This window comes from Leucopleurus acutus, assembly GCF_964270905.1.
Source record: "Leucopleurus acutus genome assembly, chromosome: 20".
Lineage (NCBI taxonomy): Eukaryota > Metazoa > Chordata > Mammalia > Artiodactyla > Delphinidae > Leucopleurus > Leucopleurus acutus.
This window is the reverse complement of record NC_139162.1, coordinates 12,332,754-12,352,342: the sequence shown is the minus strand read 5'-3', so window position 1 is coordinate 12,352,342 and position 19,589 is coordinate 12,332,754. Positions and strand designations below refer to the sequence as shown.

The following is a 19,589-nucleotide window of genomic DNA, read 5'->3' as shown; positions in this document are numbered from 1 at the left end:
CAGCAAGAATCCTGCTAAATCAGTTTAAACAGAACTGCCCACTCATATCTGATCACTCTCGACATATGATCAGGTTCTTCATTTGCCACCTCTGATGTATAAGTCCTTGGCCTGCCTTCAGCAAGAACCCTGTTAGGTCAGTTCAGCAAGAATCTCTGGTGGCGCAGTGGTTGAGAGTCTGCCTGCCGATGCAGCGGACACGGGTTCGTGCCCCGGTCCGGGAGGATCCCACATGCCGCGGAGTGGCTGGGCCTGTGAGCCATGGCCGCTGAGCCTGCACGTCCGGAGCCTGTGCTCCGCAACGGGAGAGGCCCGCATACTGCTAAAAAAAAAAAAAAAAAAAAAAAAGAATCTCCCTACTTCTCATGTCTCCCCTTAGCACTGTTCCATCCACTGATCATCCTCTCACCCCCAATTCTGTTCCCTAGCTATAAATCCCCAGCTGTCTTTGCTGTATTCAAAGTTAAGTCTGATCTTTCCCCCCTATTGTGATAGTCATTAACAACTACTGCAATAATCCTGTATAAGTCTTCCTTACCATTTTAACAAGTACCAGAATAATTCTTTTCTTTCATAAGCCTCAATGGCCAATGGAGTGCCCTAGCAAGAGATGGGATGGAAGGAGGAATGGAATATTTGGATGTTTATTCCCCTGGCTTCCCCCTAGATGGTCCATCACTCAAGTGAAGTTCTCAGCTCCTGGCAGGAGGCCCTCCCTATCTTCACTGCCATAAACTGCTCCCTGTCTTGCCCCTTCAGGTCTAGGGTTGGTGATGGAGCCGCATTATTACTAGGCCCAGAGATACCACACTGTCCCTCTCCCTGTGGTTTTTCATTATTTTGTGTTATTAAACTCTCCTCAAGGTATCCTAATTTGAGGATGCCATCTGTTTCCTGCTGGGTTCCCCTAATACAGATATCATCATAGCAGATTTCTTATCTTCTAAAGGCTATTAGCTCTTTCTAAGAAAAGAAGGCATGAATACAGAATACAGTGAGATTTCCATGAGTGACTTAGTGACTTAAACAAGGTGACCTTGCCAAGCTACCACTTCTCCCTCCTCTGGTTATCTTCATAACTACGGTAACAGTGTTTTCTGAAACACATTGTTTCCAAGTAGAATCTCTAAGCATTAATAGGGATTATTTTAAGAAACACCCAAGGAAGCTAGAAGTAAAAATTATGCTAGTTGAAACTAACTATGCTAGAAACCTAAGGCAGAAGAAACTCTGCCTTTATTTCTATCTAGTACTTAATCTAGTACTTAATTTACAGTAACACGTCCAATAAATGCCAAGAGACACTGTTTAATAATACCAGATACAAGCCTGGTAACCCAAAGACAAGCCTGCAGAAGGCTACTTCTATAAGTAATCTAGAGCAGTATTTGTCAAATTCAGGTTGTAACAGACTGTGAAATCAATTCAAGGGGTCATAACATTTTTTTAAATGACACATACTACACATAATAATTACATAATAATGGAAATAAAAGAGAAGAGTTCACCATACATAGTAAAGGTAAACATAATTTCACCAAATTTTTATTTCACTTTTTAACATACCTATATTTTAAGTCATGATGTAAAATGTATTCCTTATTGCGAGTTGCAGTCAATAAAGTTTGAAAGTCATTGGTATGAAGAAAATCCCTTTCAAACAATATGATTAGAAGGCTAAAAGCATGTTCCTTCAGCCAAGAGCCTCATATTTTTTATCTCAGACCTCATAAAAAATATAGTTTATTTCATCACCCTGTACAAGCACTTTTATAACTGAAATAGGGAATTCCCTGGCAGTCCAGTGGTTAGGACTCGGTGCTTTCACTGCTGGGGGCCCGGGTTCGATCCCTGGTCAGGGAACTAAGATGTTGCAAGCCGCGGGCACAACCGAAAACAAACAAACAAAACCCACACTGAAATAAAAATTTTGTGAAAACAATATTTATTCTTACCACATGATGTACTATGACATGTATTCTATTTCATTTCTCTTAAATGATGATTGCAAACCACAGCTTGAAACGTACTGGCCTAGAGTATTAAGAGGGTCAGTCTGGAGAACTCTGTTCACATTACTCTGTTCCTCTCACAGATGCCTTCCTCGGTGTTTACCTAATTTCCACGGTGGTAGCAAGCACTCAAAACCTTTTCCTTCTCAGGTTCCTGTGTAACTACTACATGACTTCTGCCACCTAGTTGCTCCAGTGGGAGAGAAATGCTTGGATTAAGAAGCAGAAAAAAAGTATGGAGCAGATGTGGACACAGGCCATCCACACGTCCCAGCACTCACCGCCATGACACCCTGAGAGCAGCGTCACTGCAAACACCTGCAGCTCATGGCCTGAGCACCGTGGAAGCAGCTGAGCCAGCACAGATGGGAGTTGGAGGATAAATATCCCAGCCTCCTTGCCCTTGCCAAGTCCACCAGCAGGACTGATTAGCAGCCACCACCAGCAGCGGCTGGAAAATACACCCTGCACTGGCTACCTTCCCACACCTTTTCACTTCCCTGCTCAGGCTTCCTGGAATCACCTCCCACACTAATGACTTGCATTCAAACCTTTGTCTCAGGGTTTGCTTTTGGGTAAATGCACACCAGTGTAACACAGTGTCGTTTGGAGCCAGGGCTGCAAAGATGAGAAAGGCCTGTCCTATAAAAGCTCGTAACCTGACAGGAAAACCAATGATTTTTTTTTTTTTAATGTAAAAACACAAAACAAAACTTCACTGTTTTGGGAGGAAAGGATGAAGCAACAAACTGACTTAAGGATCAGCGAAGCCCCTATAGATGACTTGTTCTACCCCAAACACCTCAAGGACAGAGAGCTCCCCCTCAGGAATCAGCAGGTGATCAGTGTTACAATGGGTGTGGTCCATGTTCACTTCTCTGTAGGCTAGTGCCCTGGTTCCTCATACTAACTGTGATGCTTTCCATCTTACATACAGGTTAAGAAGGGAATTTTTATTTCCTCCAAAGAAACAATTCTAGTCTTCAGCTAAAAATAACCCATGTAGTATGGAAAATATAAAGGGAGAAAAACTATTAAGTTCTTGATGATGTGTTAACAAAATTATTTGCAAGTCAGCTTTGACCTTTTTCTGTTCCTATGAGGTCTTTGGGAGTGGAAGCAAGTACTCAACCCAAATCTTTATTACAAGTTCTGATGATCTGCTGATATTTTCATTCAAAACTTATTTTTTAGGGACTTCCCTGGTGGCACAGTGGTTAAGAATCCGCCTGCCAAAGCAGGGGACACGGGTTCAAGCCCTGGTCTGGGAGGATCCCACATGCTGCAGAGCAACTAAGCCCATGCACCACAACTACTGAGCCTGAGCTCTAGAGCCCGCGAGCCACAACTACAGAGCCCATGTGCCATAACTACTGAAGCCCGGGTGCCTAGAGCCCATGCTCCGCAACAAGAGAAGCCACAGCGATGAGAAGCCCCGAGCACCGCAACGAAGAGCAGCCCCCGCTCGCCGCCAAGTAGAGAAAGCCTGTGCGCAGCAACAAAGACCCAACGCAACCAAAAATAAATAAATAAATGTCATGCTTTTAAAAAAATTATTTTTTAAATGTAAAGTCTACTATGTGTTCACCTCTGTGGCCAACACTGTATATCAGGACTTTTTTCAGAATCAAACAAGAAGCCTGTGGCTAATTTTCCTCTGCCTCCCCCGTTTTGGCAAATATTTCAGCAAAGGCACAACAGCAGCAGAATTCCTTCTCTCAGGAAAGGAGTCACGAGAGCTACAGGTAAAGGGTGTCCTTGTACTGAAAACAGCTTCTCCAACGTGCCAGGTACACCTGGACCTGAGACTAGACTACTCACCCTGATCCGGCAGGAAGTGATGGCAGAGCTGAAGGGACATTAGCCTGGGGTTTTTCTTTCTCATTTTGCTTGAAGAAGGATTTGGCTTCTTTAGATGTAGCATCCACTTCCTTAGTCACCCTGTACCAAGGAAGGAGACACCAACTTTACAAGAGGAATAAAAAGAAAGAAACAAAATCTAAGAAAAGGGCATAAATAACAACAAGGAAAAACACACGGGGCTTCTATAAATTCTGGCTGCTGAGCTTTATGATTAAAGTGTACTGTAACAGTTCTAGATAAAGACATTTTCCCCTTATTAATTTAACAAATGAAACAACAGCATATGTAAGTCTGATGTCTCTCAAGTCCCCTCCGTTACTTCTGTCAGCATGACAGTCACCACTGAATCACAGTCCACGTGGGTCACCGATGTGAAGGCTGAAAAGGGCTCTTCCACTGCACCTCACACGCAGATGAGCGCTCACACTTAAGTAAAAGTTGGAATGGGGAGATGGAATATTTGGGAGAAAAACACTGGCATTATTTCAAGGAGAAAAGCAACAGTATAAACAATTGGGAATACTCTAAAGAAGCCTCCTGCTCTATACCTAACTGCCCAAACATGAAACAAAATTCCTTAAAACCGCCAAATAGGCAGTGATTTAAGGGTGGAAGAAAGCAACACGACTGAGAATCCTGTCCAGTTTCAAAACTGGAAAAAATGCCCTCAATAAAACTAAGTCCTCACCAGGGAAGTCCCTGTTTTTCTTTAGTTAACAATAATCTTTTGATGTTCCTACTACGTGGTTTGCAAAAACTCCTATATATCCTGGCTCCTCCCTGACCTCTTCAGAGCAGTCCCTCAGAGTCATCTGAGAGGTTGTCTTCCAGGCTTAAGTCCTCATCAAGTCTGTCAAATAAAACGTAATTCTCCGGGAAAAAAAAAAACAAAACTGAGTCCTAAAGCAACAAATAAAAGTATTAATGGTGCCTGAAATTTCAGATAAAGAAGGGAAATGCCTAATGCCGGCCTGGGTTTGCCAAGTCAATAAAAACATTTGAGGAATTTTGTTTAAATGCCAATCTGTCTGTCGGAGGGTCCAAGATTATGGTCACTGTGTTATCACGAGTGTTCAAACAGGTCATTCAGCATAATGACAGATGAATCCTATAAATTCCAGATTTGCAGGAATAGAAGTCTCTATCTTTTCTCTTCTTCCTTCTACGCTTCTTAGGACCAAAACCAAAATTTCTCTTTAAGAACCATCTCACTCCTGCACTCAGTACTGTGTCACCCACACAAGTGGCACAAAATAAGAGGTTGACGGTTTTACATTAAGAATCTTCACTGGCAAAGACTACCTTAATCTTGAAGGATGACTTCAAACAAACAAACGAACACTCTGTTACTCCCCTACTCAAGTTCTTATGATGGCTCACTATTACTCAGAGGATCAAATACAAACTGCTGAACCCCCCAAATCAAGGTCCCCCCAAATCTGGTCCTACTCTGTATTGGGCTTAATTTGTGTGTCCCTCTATTCTCCTAAGTAAACCTCTCAGTACTAAGAGTCAAGAGTCAAAAACAAGAGGAAGAATTTATATGATAGATTAGACCACCATTCGGCAAATATTCACACCTTCCCTGTGGACCAAGAAGATACTCCCCTACCCTACTGATGCTGAGCTTGGATACATGACTTGCTTCAACAGTCAATGAAATGTTAGCTGATTTGCCAGGAAAAGAAGCTTTAAATGTATTTGTGCTGTTTCACTTGCCCCTTGAGTTCCTCCCTTTAGCCATAAGAACAGTATGCCTCAGGGAGCTGCTGGTCTAAGATGGCTGAAAGACACATGCTGCAGATCTGAACCCAACAAGCAGCTTGGAGACCAGCCTAGCTTAGCTGAACCCCAGATATCCAGGAACACATGTTCAACAAATAAATTCTTATCGGTGTACACCACTGTGTTTTGGGATGGTCTGTAGCATTTCTGTAGTAGCCGCTAACACATTTACATTTCATGAGTGAGAACACTGATATCTAAGGGGTTAAGTTACTTTTTCTCATCTAGAGATTAAGTAGCAATGCTACAGAGAGCCCTTCAGTAAATTCTATTTCCCAAAGATGGTTGCCACAAATTTCCCAACCTCCATGCTCTTCCAGAACCTGACACTACCCCAATGAAAGGGAGAGTATATGTCACCCCCCTTGAAACTGGGTGGGCCTTTGCAGCTGCCTCGACTCATAAGATTCAGTGGAAGGGGCACTACATGACTCATAAGGCTTACTGAGAAAAGGTGATAGAGCTTCCAGGTGGCTCTCTCTCAAGAATGTACCTCTGAAACCCCAAGTTACCACACAAGAAGTCTGGCTGCCCCGAAGCCGCCATGCTGGAGAGAATACGTGGGAATACCACTGAGAGAGAGATACCTAAGGAGCCCGTTCCAGACCCCAGGTGTTTCTTCCTGGCCCAGGCACCACACATGGGAGTAAATAAACTTTCAAGATGGCCCCAGACCCAGCCACTAACTACAACTGCATGAGAGGCTCTGCACAAGAACCATCTAGCTGAGTCCAGCCACCCCAGAACTAGGAGAAATTACAATAAAACAACTGTTTTAAGCTGCTGAATTTTGGGGTGATTCCTTACACTGCTATAGAGACAACCAACATAAACCTACATCCAAATCTGAGGCTTAATGCAGAGTCCCAGAGCACTGGCCTAGAAAGTTGCTGTAAATCTCCTTGCCCTGGGTAGAATCTGGAGAAGAACTGAGATGGCTTGTGAAGAACAAGTGGAAACTTCCACTTGGAAATGGTGGTTTGAACTCTACTCCCTACCAAAACCCTGCCAAACAGTGGTAAACAAATTTACAAAGGCAGAACTACACAAGGATAAGAACAGGTATAACAGGAGAAAGAGGTCAATCAAATTTTTTGAAGGTAGAAAGCAAACACACAAGTAAAAGTTGACTTAAGTCTTTGTTTGCTCTAATCTCTCAAGCTGGTAGCCATGTGAAATGGCCAACAAGCAAGCAGTATCCTAGAAAGGCTCAGTAAATGGAGATACCAGGAAACTTTGAAGGTTGGGGAGAGGAGTGGGGCTAAAAGTAGTTGAAAGTTTGTATCAGGAGCGTCTAGGTCCCAGATCCCCTTCTCTACCTTATACCACAGGCTACTGACCCCTACCCAACCCAGAACCCATTACTCGTTGGAGAAATGAAAATCACATAAGTTCCAGACTCAGATGGCAGGGCCGAAGTCTCATTCTCAAAACGGACAAATTAAATGAAGATGTATCTATTCACTCTTCCTTTGCCACAGCAATCTCAAGGGCTATGTGTTTCCTACGTGTTTCAGACGGCTGAGTTGTAAGATGTAGGGCTACCCAACCTGTGTTGGACTGTGTACCAGTAAGAAATAAATATGTGTTATGCTACGGACTTTCTGGGTTTATTTGTTACCCCAGCATAGCCTAGCAGAGCCTTACTATTACATCAATTTAACTAATAGGAATTTCAGAATAAGAAAATATGGGAAGTTATGAACAAAAAGAAAAATTTCCCAGAAGTTTCCACAAAATGAGTGTTCCACAGGATATGTGACCCAGCAATTTATTTTATTTATTTATTTTTAAAAATACTTTGGCCGTACCACGCAGCTTGCGGGATCTCAGTTCCCCGACCAGGGATCGAATGCAGGCCACAGCAGTGACAGTGCTGAATCCTAACCACTAGGCCACCGAGGAACTCCCATGACCCAGCAATTTAAAAAGATCTACAAAGCTTTCCTGGTGGCGCAGTGGTTGAGAGTTCGCTTGCCAATGCAGGGGACAAGGGTTCGTGCCCCGGTCCGGGAGGATCCCACATGCCGCAGAGCGGCTGGGCCCGTGAGCTATGGCCACTGAACCTGCGCGTCCAGAGCCTGTGCTCCGCTAACGAAAGAAGCCACAACAGTGAGAGGCCCACATACCGAAAAAAAAAAAAAAAAATCTACAAAAAGGCATATCATTATGAAACTTTAGAATGCTGGTGATGAGAGAAGATAAAGATCAAGTAGCCCAAGTCATAGGGAAAGTAAAAGAAGACTTTATGCAAAGTATGTTTTGTTTACTTGTTTTACCACAGTACCAACAAAACTTTTCTACCAGCAACCTAAGACAATTCAGTGGAGATTTTCTGAAAAGCGACCTAGATGCAGGCACTGTGTTGAACATGAGACATATAAAAAGATATGACATTGTCTCTGCCCTGACTGGCTCACAGTCCATCAGGACAGCCAACCATGAAAACAAATCATAACAAAACATGATATATAGTAAGTGGCATAAAGGAAGCATGGAAAAAAGTATAAATTGTGGGAATATCTCTATTAATTTCTTACTGCCAAAGTCTTATTCATGGACTTCCCTGGTGGTGCAGCGGTTAAGAATCCTCCTGCCAATGCAGGGGACATGGGTTCAAGCCCTGGTCCAAGAAGATCCCATATGCCGTGGAGCAACTAAGCCCATCTGCCACAACTACTGAGCCTGCGCTCTAGAGCCTACGAGCCCCAACTACTGAAGCCCGCGCCCCTAGAGCCCTGCTCCGCAACAAGAGAAGCCACCGCAGTGAGAAACCTGCGCGCCACAACGAAGAGTAGCCCTGCTCGCTGCGACCAGAGGAAGCCCACGTGCAGCAACGAAGACCCAATGCAGCCAAAAATAAAATTAATTAATTAATTAATTATTTTTAAAAAAGTCTTATTCATATTCACTAGGAAACAAGTTCTTTAAACTGGAATATTTCTCTCAGGGATTTTGATAAATGACACAAAGTAAAAATAAGCAGATTACTGTATATTGAAAATACGCCTAGAAGAACTCCACTTTTAACAAGCAATAAAAACAGATTCGCAGGAATTCCCTGGCGGTCCAGTGGCTAGGACTCGGTGCTTTCACTGCCGGGGCCTGGGTTCAATCCCTGTTCAGGCAACTAAGATCTTGCAAGTCAGGCGTTGACCTAGATACAGAAGGGGGGGGGGGACTCGCTATCAAAATATCTTCAAGTAGGAGAACAGTTAAATTATAGACCACTCCTAATGTACAAGAGAGAACCCTGACAGGAAAAGGCCCATCATTAGCAACAGTTAATTCAAGTGCTAGCAGAAGGAATTCCATCTTAACTTCATTTTCACTTAATCAGAACTTCCTGAAAAGTCTTTATTTATGCAGAAACTTTCCATGACTGGCCTCTTCCAAAAGGTGAATCATTTAGGAAATTCTGAGCTAACTGGCTCAGCTGGTTATATGATAGGGAAGGATAAAAAATACTGTATTTCCTCATTCACCAAGGTTAATAAGCTACACATTTTTCAAGTGGGAGAAAACCGAAACAAAAAGGTAAAAATCCTAAATTTAACAATTAAAACATAATTAGAAAAAACCCAAAAGACTAACTGTGCTAACACTACCTTATGCTTATACTTACAAATTCCTCCCAGTCATCAGTAGCTCTTTCTCACATTTCTTAACTTGATACAAAGACAAAAAGGAAAAGCAGAATAATGACATCAAGAGATTAAAAGATATGCTCAAAATCCATTTACCAACTTTGCATCTTATTGTCAAAATTCAGGCCCTTCAAGTTCCTACATGAGGGCTCCTTATAATACTTAAATTTAAGTATAAATAATTGAACTTCTTAAAAAATTCCTGGCAACATGACAATTATTAACAGAATTTTTGTTTTTTTTAGGGAGAAGGCGTTACACAGAACTTTCACTTGTCACGTTATACATCTCTGCACGTATGTGTTTAAAGTAATAAGCATATATAACTTTTGAGTATAAAACATATGTGCGTGTGTATATTTATGGAAAAAAAAGTTTCTTTATTCATACTGCTGTTTTTTTTTTTTCTTTTTTTTCATACTGCTGTTTTTTTGATAGACACGGTGCTGCCCTCTTCTGACAAATGATAGAAACAGCAGGTTCTCTGAATACTCATCCAGTATTTAAAACAATCACCCATTTGCTTTAAAAAAATGAAAGAGAAAAAAATTTAAAAATAGAAAATTTGTTTCAGTCAACTATATTTATAAATATTAATAAATCCACAAAATTTAATTTAATCAGGAAATTTAATGATTTATCATAACAACAGTTATTCACCAGCTTTTCTTATTACTCTCTATGTAAAGTCAATGGTAAAGTTATAATAAATCTTTCTTAGCTATCCTATATGACACATGGGAAATAATGCAAGCCAAGAAAAATTTCCCAAAATTTAAAACCTATATTCCCAACAGTATATTAAACACTTTCTGTATTATTTTTGTAGGACTTCAGTTCACTATCAGTGTTCTACTAACCTCTGTTGGATAGCTCAATACTTCCCAGTATGATTTCTGGCAGCAAAACACATTCTTTTTTTTTTGTAAAGAGATTTCCCTTTTATTTTTGTTTGTTTGTTTGTTTGTTTCTTGCATTGCGCGGGCCTCTCACTGTTGTGGCCTCTCCCGTTGCGGAGCACAGGCTCCAGACGCACAGGCTCAGCGGCCATGGCTCACAGGCCCAGCCACTCCGCAGCACGTGGGATCTTCCCGAACCAGGGCACGAACCTGCATCGGCAGGTGGACTCTCAACCACTGCGCCACCAGGGAAGCCCCCTTTTACTTTTTTAAATTAATTAATTAATTAATTTATTTATTTCTGGCTGCGTTGGGTCTTCCTTGCTGTGCGCGGGCTTCTCATTGTGGTGGCTTCTCTTGTTGCGGAGCACGGGCTCTAGGCACGTGGGCTTCAGTAGCTGTGGCTCGAAGGCTCTAGAGCTCAGGCGCAGTAGTTGTGGCGCACGGGCTTAGATGCTCCACAGCATGTGGGATCTTCCCAGACCAGGGCTCGAACCCATGTCCCCTGCATTGGAAAGCAGATTCTTAACCACTGCGCCGCCAGGGAAGCCCAGCAAAATACATTCTTAATTCACATCATCAAGATTTATTTAATGGATCCTTAAAATGATTATATGGGAAAAGGGTGTCTTTGCAATGGAGAATTCTGACATATATTGCCTAAGTAGTCTAACTTATTGCCACCAATAATCAGTGTTAACGATGTGATGTACTGACGAGGACAAAACATCATCAATGTAGTATTTTTGTCTAAAGTGATTAATATGAAGTTAACCATGAGGAAACAATGCAACAACCCAAACTGAGAGACACTCTACAACACAGAGGGACTCTTAAGACTAAATGACTAAATGCAGAGTCAGCTCTACCCACCACCAGTCCCTCCCATCAGGACACTTACACAAGCCTCTTAGATAGCCTCATCCACCAGAGGGCAGACAGCAGAAGCAAGCAGAACTACAGTCCTGCAGCCTGTGGAACAAAAACCACATTCACAGAAAGACAGACAAGATGAAAAGGCAGAGGGCTATGTATCAGATGAAGGAACAAGACAAAACCCCAGAAAAACAACTAAATGAAGTGGAAATAGGCAACCTTCTAGAAAAAGAATTCAGAATACTGATAGTAAAGATGATCCAGGACCTCGGAAAAAGAATGGAGGCAAAGATCGAGAAGATGCAAGAAATGTTTAACAAAGACCTAGAAGAATGAAAGAACAAACAGAGATGAGCAATACAATAACTGAAATGAAAACTACACTAGAAGGAATCAATAGCAGAATAACTGAGGCAGAAGAACGGATAAATGACCTGGAAGACAGAATGGTGGAATTCACTACTGCGGAGCAGAATAAAGAAAAAAGAATGAAAAGAAATGAAGACAGCCTAAGAGACCTCTGGGACAACATTAAACGCAACAACATTTGTATTATAGGGGTCCCAGAAGGAGAAGAGAGAAAGGACCTGAGAAAATATTTGAAGAGATTAGAGTCAAAAACTTCCCTAACATGGGAAAGGAAATAGCCACCCAAGTCCAGGAAGCGCATTGAGTCCCACACAGGATAAATCCAAGGAGAAAAATGCCAAGACACATAATAATCAAATTGGCAAAAATTAAAGACAAAGAAAAATTATTGAAAGCAGCAAGGGAAAAACAACAAATAACATATAAGGGAACTCCCATAAGGTTAACAGCTGATTTCTCAGCAGAAACTCTACAAGCCAGAAGGGAGTGGCATGATATACTTAAAGTGATGAAAGAGAAAAACCTACAACCAAGATTACTCTACCCAGTAAGGATCTCATTCAGATTCGATGGAGAAATCAAAAGCTTTAGAGACAAGCAAAAGCTAAGAGAATTCACCATCACCAAACCAGCTCTACAACAAATGCTAAAGGAACTTCTCTAAGTGGGAAACACAAGAGAAGAAAAGGACCTACAAAAACAAACCCAAAACAATTAAGAAAATGGTCATAGGAATATACATATCGATAATTACCTTAAACGTGAATAGATTAAATGCTCCAACCAAAAGACACAGGCTTGCTGAATGGATACAAAAACAAGGCCCATCTATATGTTGTCTACAAGAGACCCACTTCAGACCTAGGGACACATACAGACTGATAGTGACGGGATGGAAAAAGATATTCCATGCAAACGGAAATCAAAAGAAAGCTGGAGTAGCAATACTCATATCAGATAAAATAGACTTTAAAATAAAGAATGTTACAAGGCACAAGGAAGGACACTACATAATGATCAAGGGATCAATCCAAGAAGAAGATATAACAATTATAAATATATATGCACCCAACATAGGAGCACCTCAATACATAAGGCAACTGCTAACAGCTGTAAAAGAGGAAATTGACAGTAACACAATAATAGTGGGGGACTTTAACACGTCACTTACACCAATGGACAGATCACCCAAAATGAAAATAAATAAGGAAACAGAAGCTTTAAATGACACAACAGACCAGATAGATTTAATTGATATTTATAGGACATTCCATCCAAAAACAGCAGATTACACTTTCTTCTCAAGTGCGTATGGAACATTCTCCAGGACAGATCACATCTTGGGTCACAAATCAAGCCTCAGTAAATTTAAGAAAAATGAAATCATATCAAGCATCTTTTCTGACCACAATGCTATGAGATTAGAAATGAATTACAGGGGAAAAAACGTAAAAAACACAAACATATGGAGGCTAAACAATACGTTACTAAATAAACAGGAGATCACTGAAGAAATCAAAGAGGAAATAAAAAAAATACCTAGAGACAAATGACAATGAAAACACAACGATCCAAACCCTATGGGATACAGCAAAAGCAGTTGTAAGAGGGAAGTTTATAGCAATACAAGCCTACCTCAAGAAACAAGAAAAATCTCAAATAAACAATCTAACCTTACACCTAAAGGAACTAGAGAAAGAAGAACAAACAAAACCCAAAGTTAGCAGAAGGAAATAAATCATAAAGATCAGAGCAGAAATAAATGAAATAGAAACAAAGAAAACCATAGCAAAGATCAATAAAACTAAAAGCTGGTTCTTTGAGAAGATAAACAAAATTGATAAACCCTTAGCCAGACTCATCAAGAAAAAGAGGGAGAGGGCTCAAATCAATAAAATTAGAAATGAAAAAGGAGAAGTTACAACAGACACCGCAGAAATACAAAGCATCCTAAGACACTACTACAAGCAATTCTATGCCACTAAAATGGACAACTGGAAAAAATGGCCAAATTCTTAGAAAGGTATAACCTTCCAAGACTGAACCAGGAAGAAATAGAAAATACGAAAAGACCAATCACAAGTAATGAAATTGAAACTGTGATTAAAATTCTTCCAACAAACAAAAGTCCAGGACCAGATGGCTTCACAGGGGAATTGTATCAAACATTTAGAGAAGAGTTAACACCCATCCTTCTCAAACTCTTCCAAAAAACTGCAGAGGAAGGAACATTCCCGAACTCATTCTATGAGGCCATCACCCTGATACCAAAACCAGACAAAGATACTACAAAAACAGAAAATTACAGAGCAATATCACTGATGAATATGGATGCAAAAATCCTCAACAAAATACTAGCAAAACAGAATCCAACAACACATTAAAAGGATCATACATCATGATCAAGTGGGATTTATCCCAGGGATGCAAGGATTCTTCAATATACGCAAATCAATCAATGTGATACACCATATTATCAAATTGATGAATAAAACCATATGGTCATCTCAAGAGATGCAGAAAAAGCTTTTGACAAAATTCAACACCCATTTATGATAAACACTCTCCAGAAAGTGGGCATAGAGGAACCTACCTCAACATAATAAAGGCCATAAAAAAATTTTTTTTAAAAAGACTAAATGCAGGGACTTCCCTGGTGGCACAGTGGTTAAGAATCTGCCTGCCAATGCAGGGGACATGGGTTCAAGCTCTGGCCTGGGAAGATCCCACATGCCACGGAGCAACTAAGCCCGTGCGTCACAACTACTAAGCCTGCGCTCTAGAGCTCGCACGCCACAACTGCTGAGCCTGCGTGCCACAACTACTGAGGCCTGCACACCTAGAGCCCGTGCTCCGCAACAGGAGAGGCCACTGCAGTGAGAAGCCCGCGCACCTCAATGAAGTGTAGCCCCCACTCGCTACAACCAGAGAAAGCCCACGCACAGCCAATGAAGACCCAACGCAGCCAAAAATTAAAATTAAAAAATTTATTTAAAAAAAAGAACATTTTAGAATAACTAGGGAAAGATCTGCGTAGAACTGTAGGTACCAAAAATGTGTCCTGCGAAACTACCTGTTATTGGTCTAAGACAAGATAGGTACAAAATTTTGAATAAGTATTTAGAAACTTGCTTAGCAATTTGACAATGTCACAATATTCAAGACATGAATGATGGACTCATTGCATTAAACAGAACATAGACCAATTCAGGTACTGTCAAACTTGCAAGGTGGTCATATATGATATTAGTCTTGTGCAGTAAGACCACATTACATTGTGTATGAAAGTTTAGGGTTATTTTATCAATTAAAACCCCAAAATGTGATAAAATTTAAGCATTTCTTTTTATAAATTTTTACAATCATTTTAATTTTTGACCAAGCGTGACTTTTAAAATTTATAGTTTAATAACTAAATTAAGAAAGTAAATTTGGTATTATTTTTTAATCCTCATTTACTGATGGCAAAACAACCCACACTGTATGCTTCTGCAAAAAAAACCCACGTTTCCTGAATGCATCAGTAGTAGTAAACCACATGATGATAATGGAAGTGACTCCGAAGAAATGAAGGACAAGCAAGGTCAAACCACTTTTACTCTATGAGCCCTCATACACTGGGCTTGGGTTTTGATCACTCAGCGCTAAAACCAGTGAGTTCTTTGCAGAGATGTTTTGGCTAATAAAGCAACAAATCCACCAAAACTTCTGCAGCATTTACATATAAAACATGAAGAAATAAGTTCAAAATCAAAAGAATTATTTGAAAGAAAGAGTACTGAACTAAAAAGTCAATAAAAACAGATACAAAATTCACTACGTTAGCACTGTGGCCTTCTGAGAAAGGAGTACTTTTGGTTGCTAACTAAGAAAAACATATACCACTCCCAGGACATTAGTAAAAGACTATATCAAAGGTGTCTGCTTGGAAATCTTGACAAAGAAGGTAGTTTAAGTACAACTTTCCAATGACACCATGGCTTAAAGTATTCAGGATCTGGCTTATGATGCAGAAACTATTAACAAAGTTAGCAAAGTGTTTCTTCAATGCAATTTGAAGAACGACAGATTATTGCTAATATGAAAATTATTTTAGTATATGTGAATTAATCATGAGGGCGATATAAAGATTCTTTTTTATCAGTTTTTTGCTGACAAACATTAACTGACACTGATCTGTGTAATAAAAGTAGGATCACATGTCAACAGATGAGATTTGAAGTTTACGTGTTTGGAAGAATATGTTCCAATGGCACGGCTGCAAAACAGGGAAACAGTTTACATTAAGGAGTTTGTGCTAGAACATAAATTAATACACTGCTTCCTTCATTGAGAAAACTCTTACTACATAAAAAAACCCCCACTGTTCTTAGTACAGTAGTAAAAACTGTGCATTATGTAAAGCTAATGCATTAAATTTAAATGACTATTTTTGATAAACTTAAAGTTGATCATAAATATGCATATGTTATAATGCATGCTGAAGTACAATGGTTATGAAGAAGAAAGTGCCTTGAGAATGATGAACTACAGAATAAACTTAGTACTTCTAAAAGAAAAACAATAACCATATGGTCCCCAATTTTAAAGATCTCAATTAGACAAGTAAGACATGCTTATTTGCCTGCTTTGTTTGGTATTTTTTTGTCCATGCTGAGCAGCTTGCGGGATCTTAATTCCCCAACCAGGAATTGAACCCAGGCCCAGCAGTGAAACTGTGGAGTCCTAACCACTGGACTGCCAGGGAATTCCCAGTTTGGTGTTTTTAAAAATCTTAGTACTTTCACACAAGGAAGTAATTCAACATATTTTTCAGAAACAAATAAACTCTAAGAGTAAAAATGCAAGTTAAGAGCCTGAAGAACAGTTCCTATAGGTTAACATGTTTCACAGAATGTTTTGAATTATATTTTCCATAAAACAAAATCCACACATAGGAAATTCATGCATCCAGAATTCCTTTTTCCCACTGAAATATAACTTAAATTTTTTTTTTTTTTTTTGCAGTACGCGGGCCTCTTACTGTTGTGGCCTCTCCCGTTGCAGAGCACAGGCTCCGGACGCACAGGCTCCGGATGCACAGGCTCAGCGGCCATGGCTCATGGGCCCAGACGCTTCACGGCATGTGGGATCTTCCCAGACTGGGGCACGAACCCGTGTCCCCTGCATCGGCAGGCAGACTCTCAACCACTGCGCCACCAGGGAAGCCCAATATAACTTAAATTTAATTATAACTTGACAGGATAAATTACTGGAACTGACTACTTATGAAGCACTGAAGATGAACTCTGAAAATACAGTTACTACTAATCATTTCATGAGGTACCTAGGTCAAATTATTTTGCTGTACACCTTAAACTTATACAGTGCTGTATGTCAATTATTTCTCAATAAAACTGGAAGGAAAAAAAAAAGAAAATGTAGTTAGTACTGGCTTCGTTTGGAAAAAGTAAAAATGAAAATCCTGAACTTAATGAAACTGCTTTAAAATCCACACTTCCATCCTCATTACTTTCACATTATTGCAGATCATTGTCTAAATTATCTGTAATGAAGGACCATGATTTAAAAACTTCAACCTGGTGCAGACCAATACTTTTGTAAAACACAATAGAAAGAATTTATTAGAAAAATAAATTAAAAAGAGGTACAGGACTTCCCTGGTGGCGCAGTGGTTAAGAATCTGCCTGCCAATGGAGGGGACACGGGTTTGAGCCCAGGTCTGTGAAGATCCCACATGCCACAGAGCAGCTAAGCCCGTGTGCCACAACTACTGAGCCTGTGCTCTAGAGCCCATGAGCCCACTATTGAGACCACATGCCACAACTACTGAAGCCCGCACGCCTAGAGCCCGTGCTCCGCAACAAGAGAAGCCACCGTAATGAGAAGCCCGCGCGCTGCAACGAAGAGTAGCCCCCACTTGCTGCAACTAGAGAAAGCCCACACACAGCAACGAAGACCCAATGCAGCCAATAAATAAATAAACAAATAAATTTAAATAAATAAATAAAAGAGGTAAAAAAACAGCCCTTTGAGATGGGTTTATGATATTATTTTTTTAAAAATTAAAAAGAAGAGGAAGAGCACCAACACAGAAATAATTTACATATACATCATCCTCCAGGAGTAGGGCTGTCACCAATCCCACTTAGATTAATTAACAAGAAAGATATAAGCTATTTTGACCCATTAAAAACTTTAAAAATTAATATAAACAGCACTTATTCAAAGTATGTGTCTAGATGTTAAGTACTGGGAATTGATACTTGTAGTTTTTTGCTTCAATTATAGAATTAAAAGGTGATTCCTTTTATTAATCACTTAACACTCACACTTTCAATGATCAACATGTATAGTTATAGGGAATTCCCTGGCAGTCCAGTGGTTAGGACTCGGCACTTTCAGTGCCGGGGCTCAGGTTCAATCCCTGGTTGGGGAATTAAGATCATGCAAGTCGCAGGGTGTGCCTGCTGCCCCCTCCCCAGAAAAGGATAGTTATGTAATTCTTTTCCTTTTCTTATTTTGTGCTCATTTTGACTGTACTTACTGAAATGTAATTTTACATCTGTCTGTTAAATCTTATTGTTAAAAATTTGAGCTTGGGGACTTCCCTGGTGGTCCAGTGGGTAAGACTTCACACTCCCAATGCAGGGGTCCTGGGTTCAATCCCTGGTCAGGGAACTAGATCCCACATGCATACTGCCAACTAAGAAGTCCGAATGCCACAACTAAGAGCCAGCATGCCACAACAAAGATCCCATGAGCCGCCACAGCCTAAATATTTTTTTTAAGTTTGCGCTTGTATTTTGTATCTCTTCTTAATTTACTTTTCTAATAATTCCTATTTATTGTGTTTTACAAAAGTATTGGTCTGCAACAGGTTGAAAATTTAAAATCAGGGTCCTTCACTACAGAGAATTTAGATAACAATCTGCATTAATGCGTAATCGACCGAATATGAGAGTTATATTGTGTCACAAAGGAGAAGATCCTTGTTCTTAGGAAACAGTTATGAAGTATTTAAGAGTGAAGTGTCGGGCTTCCCTGGTGGCAAAGTGGTTGAGAGTCCGCCTGCCGAATTAGTGGACACGGGTTCGTGTCCCGGTCCGGGAGGATCCAGCATGCCGCCGAGCGGCTGGGCCCGTGGGCCACGGCCGCTGGGCCTGCACGTCTGAAGCCTGTGCTCCGCAGCGAGAGAGGCCACAGCAGTGAGAGGCCCACGAACCCAAAAAAAAGTGAAGTGTCATGATGTCTACAATTCTCAAATGGTTCAGCCAAAACAAAAAGAGAGAAATATGGAAACAGATGGTGGAGAGAGGGGCAAAACATTTACAAGTGGTGAATCAGTATGATAGGTATATGGGTGTTCAGTGTAATACTAATCTTGCAACATTTTTTTTTTTGGCGGTATGCGGGGCTCTCACTGCTGTGGCCTCTCCTGTTGTGGAGCACAGGCTCCGGACGCGCAGGCACAGCGGCCATGGCTCACGGGCCCAGCCGCTCCGCGGCACGTGGGATCCTCCCGGACTGGGGCATGAACCCGTGTCCCCTGCATCAGCAGGCCGACTCTCAACCACTGCGCCACCAGGGAAGCCGTATTCTTGCAACATTTTTTTTTTTTTTTTTTTGTGGTACGCGGGCCTGTCACTGCTGCGGCCTCTCCCATTGCGGAGCACAGGCTCCGGACGCGCAGGCCCAACAGCCATGGCCCACGGGGCCAGCCGCTCCGCGGCATGCGGGATCCTCCCAGACCGGCGCACGAACCCATGTCCCCTGCATCGGCAGGCAGACTCTCAACCACTGCGCCACCAGGGAAGCCCACAACATTTTTATAAGTGTAAAATTTTTCAGAAAAAAAAAAATTGGGGGAGATTAAAAAGTAATAGTAAAAGACTAAAAGAGTGGAAATATGTGTATCTATAACCAATTCACTGTGCTGTAGAGCAGAAAGTAACACAACACTGTAAATCAACTCTACTCCAATAAAAAAAGAAAAATAAAAAAAGCCACCACCACCACCAACAACAACAAATAATAACAATAATAAAAAGTCTGCTTCACATCATTTATAAAACTAATAATGCCGGGACTTCCCTAGTGATCCAGCAGTTAAGACTCCGTGCTCCCAGTGCAGGGGG

General features: G+C 40.9%; 1 protein-coding gene across 3 annotated transcripts in view; it reads right to left on the bottom strand.

Moving 5' to 3' along the window:
- CFDP1 (craniofacial development protein 1) overlaps window positions 1–19,589 on the bottom strand; it is a 135,812-nt gene that overhangs the window by 104,526 nt on the left and 11,697 nt on the right. For all 3 annotated transcript variants that reach the window (XM_082863227.1, XM_082863225.1, XM_082863226.1), the window contains exon 5: window positions 3,834–3,953. In XM_082863227.1, the coding sequence (XP_082719353.1) occupies window positions 3,834–3,953 (120 nt within the window). The remainder of the gene's footprint in view (window positions 1–3,833; window positions 3,954–19,589) is intronic.